A 13,004-nucleotide genomic window follows, 5' to 3' on the forward strand; every position below is an offset into this window, starting at 1 on the left:
ATCTGATGCTTAAACTGAGCACTTAGCACTAATGTGCCATCCTACTCTTTTACGCATGGTCACCCAAATGCTCTTTCAAGGTCATCCTCTGACTCAAGGAAACAAAATGTAAAATTAATAGCTTTTCAGGCACTATCAGCAAGAGGTTATGTAAAAAATGATACATAGAATATTTATGCATGAACACATTGTAACAAGGTTTGTAATTTGCACAGTCTACAGCTTTGCCAACGCACAGCAGCACAGAGAATAAGACAAAATTGTTTAGCCTGTGCAGATTTGGAGAAATGGGGAAATGGGTGTTTATTTATTGCTTCTCACACAAATAATGGGTTCACAACATGGGTCCTCCCTGAGTGAAGAGTGCTTTGAGTAGTGAGAAAGCACTATATAAATGTAAAGAATTATTATTAACATTATTATTTTATAGAATAGTCGAATCAATAAAGGTCTGGCATTGACTCTCTCATGCAAGGCTCTTGCTATTGGCAGAAAGTGTATCCTAGTGGCAATGGAATGGCACCATAAAACCTGAAGCGGATGAGTCAATTCCCACTGGGCTAACTGTGTGACCCTGAGTGAGGCCTTTAACTTGGCAGGGCTTCAACTGTCAAAAATGGGGAAACATTAACATACATTCTGTCCTTTAAATACACCTTGGGAATGGTGCTCATTATAAAAGGTCTGCATCTTAAGTTTTAGATTATATATACAATAAAATATCTGAATAATAAATATTTAAATCAGTTCAATTTAAAACAAATTAGCTGATTTTTGTATAGCGCTCCTGAGACTAGGCACAGAGTGCTTACACATTTAAACCAACAACATAACAGGAGTAAACTATTACACCACACAGCATTTAAATACTTTAATGGAGTAAACTGTGATGTGTTACACACCCCAGATGGAACGTCAAGTAGTACGTTATCTGGTTGTGAGGTTCAGTTAATAAAAGGATGGCAGGGGACTGATGGTGAAGTTGTTTTATGCCACCCTGCCAACTACCTGGCAGCAGCTCTGCAGCTTTAATCCACGCTTCTATACAGGGGTCTGGGAAGTGTTGTTTGTGTTTAAGACCAGTAAGCTACAAGGTGAAGATCTGAATAAGAAGTATTTCTGGGAAAAAATAAGGAATGCATCAGAAGCACTTCCAGGTCCAGGAATATATGGGCTCGTCTGGCCTCAGCCTAGAAGAGCTAGGAGCAGAGAGTGGAGCAGAGGCCATCTTATCATCTTGAAAAATTCACTCATTGTGTTCAACATTTCTAGGCATTTTGAGTTTTGTAATAAATTCCCCCCAACATGGGTTGCAATATATGAACATAAAAATGATCTTAAACATGTGGTAAAACTAACAGAAACAATCCTTGTTAATGTATTATAGTACACTTATGGTGATCCATAAACGGAACACATACCTATAGATGACAGTCCATTCATCTAAAATAACTTCCACCATCAACACTCTCAAATGTACTTAAAACAACAGAAATGTATAGGGATTTAGAATAATGGTGATGCAAATCAGAGCCATGTAGAAAGGCAGCTTAGCTTTGGCCACTTGCAATCTTTTGGTCACCACCAAGAGTATCCAAAGATGAGGATGGAGATATAGACTGTTTTATAAATTAAGATTTTTACGACCACAGTGAGATACAACATTCACAAAAATACCATACTGCATATTTTGGGTCAATTTCAAGACCACCTATATCCTTATCCAAAATAAATTAAACTCATCCACTTGACGCAGCTGTTCTTTTTAAGAGATTCTGCCATGTTGATTCCAATTTTAAGCCACCTTGCAAGGACACATTTTATGATCCTTTAAAGTATATTGTTACCTAACAAATGACCGTTTAAGTTAAAAAATAACACACATTTTCTTTAAACCACTCTTTTCCAGGGCTATGACCTCAGATTTGGAGATGCTAACTCCCAGCCTAAGTGTCTGACATTTAAATACAGTACAAACCACTCTTTTGAGCACCAGAAACCACAGTCTGATGAGGCCAAGAAGACAACTGCTCTGTTTAGATTAGTCTAGTGTGCAATATCCATACCACATATCATCTGTAAAATATTATTCAACCATCCACCTATCCATTCACTTTCTGAGCATTTGATTAAAATAGTCACAGAGCAAGTCAGGAACCAACTGAAGATGAGATGCCAGTCACACAAAACCTAATTCTCACTCACAGAGACACAAACCAGTCCGTAAACACACATCATAGGATTGCTGGGGGATACTGGAGCAACCATAACAATTTAACATGGTACTTCATCTGGGCATCTAAGTGAAGGTAATGCTGATTGCTGTCCTTGCCAGATACAAACATTCAGTTATTTTCTAATCCAACATGTCTGTAAAGCTTTTTATCCTAATGGCACAACCATTCAGCCTGTGTAAACTCACCAGCATCACATTGACAGTTTACAGAGGTGAATTCCTGCCACTTGAACTCTTGGAGCCAATGTGCCACTACCTCTTCATATTCCATACATCCATCATTTTATAAACCAATTTACCTGCCTTCCTTTAGAAATATTTGAAAAGATCCAGAATAAAAGGAAACATTTGCAGTGGCGGTCCAGAAGAAAAGGAATAAAACGCACACACAAACTTGTCATCCAGATACTCACCTAGACCGAAGGGATGCCACAGTGGACTTGTCGATCCTGTAATTAATCAAAAAGAAAGTATGTCACACACAATTCAAAACCAAAATGTCTTGTTTTGTGGCTGTAGACAAAGTACAATTATTGAAATTGCCTCAGGCTCTCACAATTACTCTGATCCTGCTTCAGTGCACTTCTCATTTATTTTTTGATGCATAGCATAAGATGTTATCGCAAAGTACTTTGTGATACAGACGACTACAGAAAACGAACTTGGTTCCTTTTTTTTCTACTGTTGCCATACAAGGTTCTGTGGGCTGACAGTAAACAACACGGTGTACCTTTGAGCATAAAAACTGACAGGAGGATTGCTTGGCTCTCTGGCTCAGCCAAAAACCACATTTCCTCCTTTGTAAACCACACCAATTGAAACCAGAAAATGAGAGAAAAAGACATCATCACCCACTGAATCATCAAGATGCTTTGATAGAAGTGAGTGCACCTGATTTTTTATTCATGTTCAAGCTGTTTGAACCTGTGATGATATTTTCACTTACAAGTATGTTCGACTTTCACAGCTCCAGGCACACTTTCACGAGAAAAGAGTTTGAATAGTCCAAACTAAAAATGCAAGAGTTTAAAATTAATTAGGGCATATGAAAAATTATAATTAGGGCATATGAAACAGAGGAGATGAAGAGGTGATGGGTAGGTATGGTGTCAGGGAGAGGAATGATGGGTGTAACAGAACAAGACGCCAAGGAGAGAAAGATATGGACGAAGATGATCCGCTGTGGCAACCCCTAACGGGAGCAGCCGAAAGAAGAAGAAGGGCATTTGAAAAGTGAAAAATAAAGTCAAAATTGGGGAGCTGATATATGCAAGCATTCATTTATTTCAATACCTTTTATGGAAGGCTTGGTGCAGTGCACCCAAGGACAGGTGAGGCGTTGATGGCGTAAGCAGGGAAGCAGGGTTGGGGTGGAGGAGCAGAAGTTATGAGTTTGTGGGCAGCATGCCTTGATTTTTTTTATATCATGCAAAGAAAGCTGGCTTGTGGTACTTGTCATTGTATAATCAGTGTCACCTCATGCCAGTTTCATTATTTTGATCTGAAGCATACTAATCCAAGACAGTCTGCTTGGAGAAGCCAGTGACAAATCAGAAATCGGTCTGTGCAAATTATAACATCTATTCGCAAGTGTACAGATCACTGAGCCCGTAGTTAAAACACAAATGTATAAATAATGAATAGGGAAAGGGGGAGGCTCTGGCCTCCATGACCCTGAATTGTATTAGCACTTTTGAGAATATATAAGTGCATGTAGACATGCAAAACTGGTTGTCGCTTTTTTCTGGCTGATGGAAAAAAGCATAATCATTTTGTTTTAATTGGTTCCAAGGAGGCAGCACTGTTTAGCACTAGTGTTTTAATGCTCCAGGGGCCATAACTTAATTTTTGTCTCGGCCACTGTCTGTGCAGGGTTTTCATATTTGGCCTGTCTAAATAAGGGCCCTAATACATCATAAAGACAAGCAGGTTAGGTTTAATTGTGAGGTAAATTCTGTTCCCAAAGTCTCAAAGATTCCCTGAGAAGGGAGAAAGTACTTTCCACCCGAACTTGGATCCATCACCCCTTATTCCAGCAGTTGTTTTTAGCATTACTGTATGGGCCATAACTGGTTACAGATGGTGGATGGGGTCCATAGCATTGTCAACTTGTTAGCTGTCTTTCTCTAGCCTCCCCTTGTGGCCTTGTGGATGTGATGCTTGATCCTCGATGCTTAAGGCTCTGTAAGTTTTGGATTAGGGTTAGACTGTGTGCTGTTATTAATGGCCTTGTGGGCTTTGAGCTACGGTATGAGTCTGGCCATGGAGTCAACAGCACTCATCATCCACTATGGCTGGATCCACTATGGGGTTTAGCCTTGGCTATGGAGTCTTATGGCCCTCTTTCATCCAGGCTTGCCACAAAGGTTTGATCCTGGCCACGGAGTCACTGGCCCTCATCATCTTGGTTCTCCTGGCCTTGTAGACTTTGAGTAACAAGTAGGTTAGTCTAATGAGTGGCTCTAAATTTACCCAGGATGACTTTATGTGGGTGTGTGAATGATTGCGCCCTGCAGATTGGCAGCTGGTTTAGAGTTGGTTTGGCATTGCCATTAGCGTAGACTCTGGCCCCCCCATTGCCTTACATTGGAACACTCAGGATCAAAAATTAAATGAAAGAATGAATGAATAAATAATAAAACTAACATGAATAGAGCCAGATGGATGAAAATTGAGCTAAAACAGACAGTTCAAATTAAAATACACCAAATCCACCATCAGAAGACAAACATCCCCTATAAGCACAGCAACTGAGTGATGCCAAGATGGGCTTTTAATCCGGCAAGAGTCTCTTTTTAAGTTATTAAGCACCTGCTACTAGTAATTGACTAGGTGCCAAATCCAATTTACCATAATTCTGTAAAAAGAATTCAATTTAAGTGCATAGGTGATGTAGTAAAAATCAAGCCCAGGCACACTCTACAGTATATCCCAGAGCAATTTTTTTTCTTTTTTATGATGATTGTCACTGTAAATGGTGTTATACAAAACAAAGGTGTATTGCCTGAATGCCACCACTGTGCCTTACTGCAAGAAAAGGAAATCAGTGCCAACCTGCACGCCACAAATAGAAAAATGAGTACATTTAGTAGTCTGTATAGGCCAGCAGAGCTTCTTAATCATTAGTGATTGGAAGCTGGAATGGAACCCTCAGGGGCTTTTTTGCACTTCATTAATAGGTAGCAGGATCAAAGTAATATACATTTCTTCAGTTAAAGTGTTTCATTGAATTTGTGTAATATGTGTCCACATTATTTTGAAAGAATTCAACAAAGTAATATAACAAGAATGCAAATGTAAATAAAAGTGCATTCAAAAGTACTAGCTTGTGGCCTAGAAAGAATACAATGGAATGTAACAATGAAAAAAGCAGAAACCTTAATAATCTAAAACACCACCCCACTGGTGCCCACCTACTATATCTTTGCACTGAAAAGTTACAAGCAGAGAGCTTACTTCTTGAGTCAATGGTCATTTAGGAACTGGAGGAACAGGTCAGCAGGGGTGGCTCTACCAGTAAAGACAGAAATGAAAAGAGAAGAAGAAAATGAAATGGAAAGAAACAGAACTCACAGGCCAAACCACAGCCCAGTCCTTGGCTAACTGGATTGCATTTGTCCAATTCTGAATAGTGGAGCTGGGTGAGTGGTTGATCCAGGCACCTGAAAGTTCTAAATGGAAGAGATTATAGGGGAAACTTTTCAAGTGAGTGGAGAGCACAGTTCAGGATGTTTTGAGCAAGAGGCTAACAGCAGCTTTGCTGCTAATTAAGCTGACATTATAAGCTTCTGCTGGGAAGAAGAGAAAGATAAGCAGGAAAAATCCAGCAGTAGCAACACTTCAGGAGACAGATGGATATGACAGGAAAGAATTTAGGAGAATCAGCAATGCAGGACCAAAGAGAAGGCATGTGGACACTAACCTTGAACATATGGTTAAAGGTTCCAAAAGCAGTGAAGTAGCAAAAGTGGCATATTAGATCAGGTTATAGGCCCATCAGATGATGGGTTCACGGGGTAGAATTATATACACGTATATATTTTGTCTGTCTATTCAGTAACTCAGATAACCACTCTGTATAACAGAAGTGAGCAGAACAGCATCTCAGAATGCACAACACATCAAACCCTGAGGCGGATGCTCTACAACAGCAGAAGACCACATCTGGTTCCACTCCTGCTGTTATGCACCTAAAATCTGGAATAGTTTACTGATAGAAATTTGCCAGACTAAGAAGATGGAGCATTTTAAAAAAACTGCTAAAAAACCATTATTTTAACATGGCTTTCTCATAGCTACATTTTGGTGTATCCCTTTTAAGCTATATGTACATTGATTCGTCATTTTCAGCAAAGCCCCGTACTAATCCCTATTATTCTCTGCTATTCTTTTTCTGGTTTCTGAGGTGGCGATCTGCACCACCCACCACCTGATCAAGGCATCAATTGCAGTCCCTTCAATGATGGATTGAAGGCAATGCCCCAAATGACCATCATCATTAAATTCTTTCATGTGAAACCTGAATTTACCGACCATTTATGTTAAGTAGAATGTCCAGTGGGGGCTGGGTGGTCTCTAGGCCTTGGAACCCCTGAAGATTTTGTTTTAATTTCCCCAGCCCATCTGGAGTTGTTATTTTGTTGTTTTTTTGTCCTCTTGGCCATCTGACCTTACTTTATTCTTTGTTACTTAGTATTGCCTAATCTTTTTTAATCTTGTAAAGCACTTTGAGCTATATGTATTAAAATGTGCTATATAAATGTTGTTGTCAGCCAAGAACAGAAAGCTGAGACTGCAGTGGTCACAGGCTTACCAAAACTGGACAAATGAAGAATGGAAAAATGTAGACTATTCTGAAGAATCTTGATTTTCTGAGGCACACCAATGGAATGGTCAGAATTTGTTGCCAATGGCATGAATGCACCCAACCTGCTTTGTATGAACAGGTCATGCTGTTGCTGGTGGTGTAATGGTGTGGGTAATGTTTTCTTGGCACACTTTGGCCTATTAACATCAATCAATCATTGCTTGAATGCCATGGCCTATTTGAGGATTGTAGCCGACTATGTGCATCCCTTCTTGGTCACAATTTTACACATCATGCTATTTCCAGCATGGCACAAAGCAAAAGTCATCTCAAACTGGTTTCATGAACTTGAAAATAAGTTCAGCTCTCTTCAGTGTTCTTCGCAGTCACTGGATCTGAAACTATTAGAACACTGTTGGGTTGTGATGGAACAGGAGATTCGCAACCTGAATGTGCAGCTGACAAATCGGCAGAAATTACAAGATGAAGTCATGTCAACAAGGACCAGAATCTCAAAAGAAGATTTCCAAAATCTTGCGGAATCCATACTACGAAGAACTAAAACTGTTTTGAGAGCAAAAGGAGCCCTACAGAATTTAAGTATGTTAATGTAAATATAAAAATAAAATATAAATCACCTTTCATATTTATTGGACCATTTATCTATGTTCAAAATTTAAAACTAAATGCTGTTTTATACCATTCAGTCTTTCCCTTCGTTAAGATCATTCCATCTTCCTTCAATATAGTGAAGTCATTTTCAGTTAAGTAAACTGTTTTTAGATAAATTATTCAAGAGTGGTGCAATGGTTAGTGCAGCTGCCTCACAGATCTGGTGTGCTTGGTTAAGAAACAATGCCTGGTTGTTGTCTGTGTAGATTGTGCTTGTTCTCTCATTTCTTGCATGTGGTTTTCCACTGGATACTCCAGTTTTCCTAGCACATGATCAAAGATATCCTGGTTAGATTAGTGTTAGACCCTAAATTGGCCTCAGGCAAGTGTGTGTATAAATGGGTCCAGCTATAGACTGGCTCGGATTCCAGTGTCGTTTCCTACCCTGTGCCCAATGCTTCTTTCTCTTCACAATCATAAAAAGACAGGAGCATTTTCAACAGACATTTTCCAAAATTTCTTTGTTGATACCCTCGATGGGGAGTATATTGATAAATCAGGTATTACTTCATTCTGTAGAACTTGTCAATTGAGAGGGAGAAGGTTACCCATCAACAGCTTTGGCAAAAAACATGACATACAGTGCATCACTTTTTCCACATTTTGTTATGTTACAGCCTTATTCCAAAATGGATTAAATTAATTTTTTTCCTCAGAATTCTACACACAACACCCCATAATGACAATGTGAAAAAAGTTTACTTGAGATTTTTGCAAATTTATTAAAATAAAAAAATTGATAGCACATGTACGTAAGTATTCACAGCCTTTGCCATGAAGCTCAAAATTGAGCTCCGGTGCATCCTGTTTCCCCTGATCATCCTTGAGATGTTTCTGCAGCCTAATTGGAGTCCACCTGTGGTAAATTCAGTTGATTGGACATGATTTGGAAAGGCACACACCTGTCTATATAAGATACCACAGTTGACAGTTCATGTCAGAGCACAAACCAAGCATGAAGTCAAAGAAATTGTCTGTAGACCTCTGAGACAGGATTGTCTCGAGGCACAAATCTGGGGAATGTTACAGAAAAATTTCTGCTGCTTTGAAGATCCCAATGAGCACAGTGGCCTCCATCATCCATAAGTGGAAGAAGTTCAAAACCACCAGGACTCTTCGTAGAGCTGGTCGGCCATCTAAACTGAGCGATCGGGGGAGAAGGGCCTTAGTCAGGGAGGTGACCAAGAACCTGATGGTCACTCTGTCAGAGCTCCAGAGGTCCTCTGTGGAGAGAGGAGAGAACCTTCCAGAAGGACAATCATCTCTGTAGCAATCCACCAATGAGGCCTGTATGTTAGAGTGGCCAGACGGAAACCACTCCTTAGTAAAAGGCACATGGCAGCCCACCTGGAGTTTGCCAAAAGGCACCTGAAGGACTCTCAGACCATAAGAAACAAAATTCACTGGTCTGATAAGACAAAGATTGAACTCTTTGGTGTGAATGCTAGGCATCACGTTTGGAGGAAACCAGGCACTGCTCATCACCAGGCCAATACCATCCCTACAGTGAAGCATGGTGGTGGCAGCATCATGCTGTGGGGATGTTTTTCAGCACCAGGAACTGGTAGACTAGTCAGGATAAAGGGAAAGATGACTGCAGCAATGTACAGAGACATCCTGGATGAAAACCTGCTCCAGAGCGCTCTTGACCGCAGACTGGGGCGACGGTTCATGTTTCAGTAGGACAACAACCCTAAGCACACAGCCAAGATATCAAAGGAGTGGCTTCAGGACAACTCTGTGAATGTCCTTGAGTGGCCCAGCTAAAGCCCAAACTTGAATCTGATTGAACATCTCTGGAGAGATCTTAAAATGGCTGTGCACCGACGCTTCCCATCCAACCTGATGAAGCTTGAGAGGTGCTGCAAAGAGGAATTGCTGCTAAAGGTGCATCGACAAAGTATTGAGCAAAGGCTGTGAATACTTATGTACATGTGATTTCTCAGATTTTTTATTATTAATAAATTTGCAAAAACCTCAAATAAACTTTTTTCACATTGTCATTATGGGGTGTTGCGTGTAGAATTCTGAGGAAAAAAATTAATTTAATCAATTTTGGAATAAGGCTGCAACATAACAAAATGTGGAAAAAGTGATGCGCTGTGAATACTTTCCGGATGCACTGTAGGTTGTTCCTTTCAAATTCAAGCAAATGGCTGCCTTTGAGTGTAAAGCCAATGAATTTACAAGAGCCCCGAGAGAGGGTCACTCTTAAAATGTTTCACTATCTAGTGAGAAGAAAAAAAAGCATCACATTTTAAAACATGCCAAGGATTCTTGATCTTGTACTTAGAACTCAAAGTGGACATCACTGACTAATTATTGATTTATCAAGGACTGTACGGCTGCTTCTAGAATACTGTGTGAAGTTTTGGTCTTCACATTACAAGAACAATGTAAGGGTGTTGCAATAAGAAGAATCCATTACTAGAAAAGGGAAGAGTTCTATAGTCCACAAATTGTGGGACTGGCCACTACGCCCTACGGGTCTCAGCTGAGGAAAGGGTACTGTCACGGGTGGCTGGGTGCCATACCTAGCTGGGGCACCAATATAGCACCTCTGCCAGGAGAGGACAGCCGCCCTGATTGATATGGGGGCCACAGAAACCGAGCTGGGAAGCTCAACCCTATAGGGGCCCGTGGCCACTGCCAGGGGGTGGGTTCTGGATACTGAAGCCCTGGAAGCCAGCACTTCCACCACACCAGGAAGTGTTGGCGGAAGGCACTCCAGGGTCACCCGGAGTGCTTCCAGTTGCTCAGCTGGCACTTCTGCCACACCAGGACGTGCCGGCTGAAGTTCATCAAGGAGCACCTGGAGCATATACGGGGCAAGTTAAAAGGGGCCGCCTTCCAACAGTTGACGAGCTGGTGTCAGGCGAAAAGAGACAACGCTTCGGAGGGTGGAGAGAAGGCGGCCTGAAGAGGACCAGGGAAAGGTCGAGTGAGAGGTGTTTGGTGCTGGAAGTACTGTGTGCTGTGCAGGACTGTGGACATTATATATACTGTAAAAAAATCGTGTGTGGTGGACTTAAAAAGGTGTGTGTCTGTCTGTGGTCGGGGTGGCTTTCACAATTTAAATGGGAAAACTGCTTAGGTGTATGGTCATTTACCCAACACTGTTCAACATAACAGTTCGTCTCAACAACAATTTCAATCATGTCATCAAGAAATAACTTAAAATAAGTGGATTTTGGCTGTCAACGTTCACTTTTATTCCAGGCTGCCCCACAAAATCAAAACAAGGTGGTGCTGGTTTATTTGAAGCAAGGTCAACAAAAACCCAAACACGAGCGTCACTTTCAGATTCATCAGAATCCCTTTCAGCTTCACCGTCCGTTTCAATTTCACTGCCTCAAGGCAGATTCACTTCCGTCATTACTGCTGATGACAGGCTCCTCAAAATCACTGCTCATCTCATTTTCAAGAGCAGGCAACACCTGGGCTGCTATAAAACGTTTCTTACGAGAAGCCATTATGAGGCTAGAAGAAGATTGTTCGGGTAATGCTTGGGCTTAATGCCGACATAAGACATGCCTATGCAGTTGCCTGAGTGACACTTGGGACTAATGCTTTTAACACTGTTTTCACAGCCTGAGTGACGCTCGGGTCTAACACTAAGGAGGTTAATAACAGAGACTGCATTATGACAACAGGCTAGAAAGTTAGATTATCATAGTACCATTGCAAAAAATATATAGCGTGGGAGTGAGTGACAAATAAACCCACAATAATACTTAGCGAATTGAATTCAGTCTAAAAGGGAGTGTTTTATGCTCCATGTTAAGCAAGACAGGAATGAACACAATGTGATAAAGCACAAATAAACAAAAAAAAAAAACAGTATCTTTGACCCCCCATTGGACAACCTACTGTTGTGGCTGTTTTGTGGGGAAATACACAATTACGATTGTGACTTTGATATCCTCTGTCTCTCTTGTTTTCTCCAGATCCTGGCTTCCCTTCATCCTGCCAGTGAGCCTTACACTTAACTTATCTCACATCTCAACATACACCATAAGCACTGCCTGTCTATCTAAAACCGAGGTAACGTATGGACCAAACTAATGATTTATTTCTGAGGTAGCCATCTACAGCCACAGGGCCACTAGGCCTGATTGTCTTCTGGTAGCCTTGCACCTCTGAATGGTCCTTAAAATTCTTAGACCTCCAAGTCAGCTTCTGAGTTAAGTGGTCTCTCTGAGGGGTCATGCCACTGTGATGGGTTATCTCTGCTCCATGTTTCCTGCTGTCCTCTATGGACTCAGCTCTAATCTAATATTATATGAGAATTCACTTCAGGGCAACCAACTGGAGCAAATATTGAAACCACCAGCCCCCTGCAATGAGATGCTGGCACCTACAAGAAACTTCCATATGTGTTGGTTCATGTCTTTCTCTCTTGGAGTTCACTGTTGAGACTGCCTGTTACAATGTACCATTTTGTGGCATATGTGTCCCTAACAAGGCAGAGCACCCCCTTAAAATAACTTCTGTCACTCAGGCTTTAAACATATTTGATTTGTTTTTTGGTTTCATTTTCCATAGAAGGTGATCGCTTGTTTTTGTATTTGACTGTTCTAGGCTTTTTCCACAGATTGTGAGAAGACACTCAAGCCTTTTTACTAGTCTCCTTTCACTGTCATACCATGAAATGATAGCTGGACCTACATACACTAAACTATCAGGAAGGCCTTAACCACCTGAAGCAGAGGATGAGGAGATATGGTGGAAGCATTCAGAATTATAAAAAGGCAATTTTGATGCAAGCTGTTAAATTAAGAAAGGACTTTCAACAAGAACACAAGTGTCAGGAATTCATTATTAACTCTATTTTAGTACTTAACAATTTTTACAAAGGTTATTTTGATGGCTGCCATGATGTCATCGTTTTGTGTTTCTAGTCGGTACAATACTGTGAAGTTGCTAATGTGTGTCATGTGACATTTTTAAAATCTTTTAAAGGACTTCACTACAATCTCATACTAATTCTAAATATTTTGGCTCCTCACTCTGTTCTGATTGACATTTCAGACTGAGGACACTAAAACCATGTAAAGCACTACCCTTAATGCTAGTTAGCACAAATGTAATGTAAAACTGAATGACTTCACTTTCTTTCCTCTCTTTCAGGCCACACCTCTTCGGAGTAGCAGTGAGCGGAAGCACAGAGCAACGGCATCTCCCATAGGCACATAGCCCTTTGCAAACACCCGATTAAGTTCCACCTAAATTTAAGCCAGCAGCTGATCAGGAGAAATAACCAGCAGTGAGAAATCAAAGTCGATTGCT

General features: G+C 40.8%; 1 protein-coding gene across 8 annotated transcripts in view; it reads right to left on the reverse strand.

Annotated features, from left to right (window-relative positions):
- The window catches only part of LOC120531595 (rap1 GTPase-activating protein 2-like), a 443,280-nt gene that overhangs the window by 288,843 nt on the left and 141,433 nt on the right, over positions 1–13,004 (reverse strand). For 7 of the 8 annotated variants that reach the window (XM_039757149.1, XM_039757145.1, XM_039757144.1 and 4 more), the window contains one exon: positions 2,650–2,685. The exons of the other annotated variant lie outside the window; for it this stretch is intronic. In XM_039757149.1, coding sequence (XP_039613083.1) covers positions 2,650–2,685 — 36 coding nt within the window. The remainder of the gene's footprint in view (positions 1–2,649; positions 2,686–13,004) is intronic. 8 annotated transcript variants of the gene reach the window in all.

This window comes from Polypterus senegalus, chromosome 6 (genome assembly GCF_016835505.1).
Source record: "Polypterus senegalus isolate Bchr_013 chromosome 6, ASM1683550v1, whole genome shotgun sequence".
NCBI lineage: Eukaryota > Metazoa > Chordata > Cladistia > Polypteriformes > Polypteridae > Polypterus > Polypterus senegalus.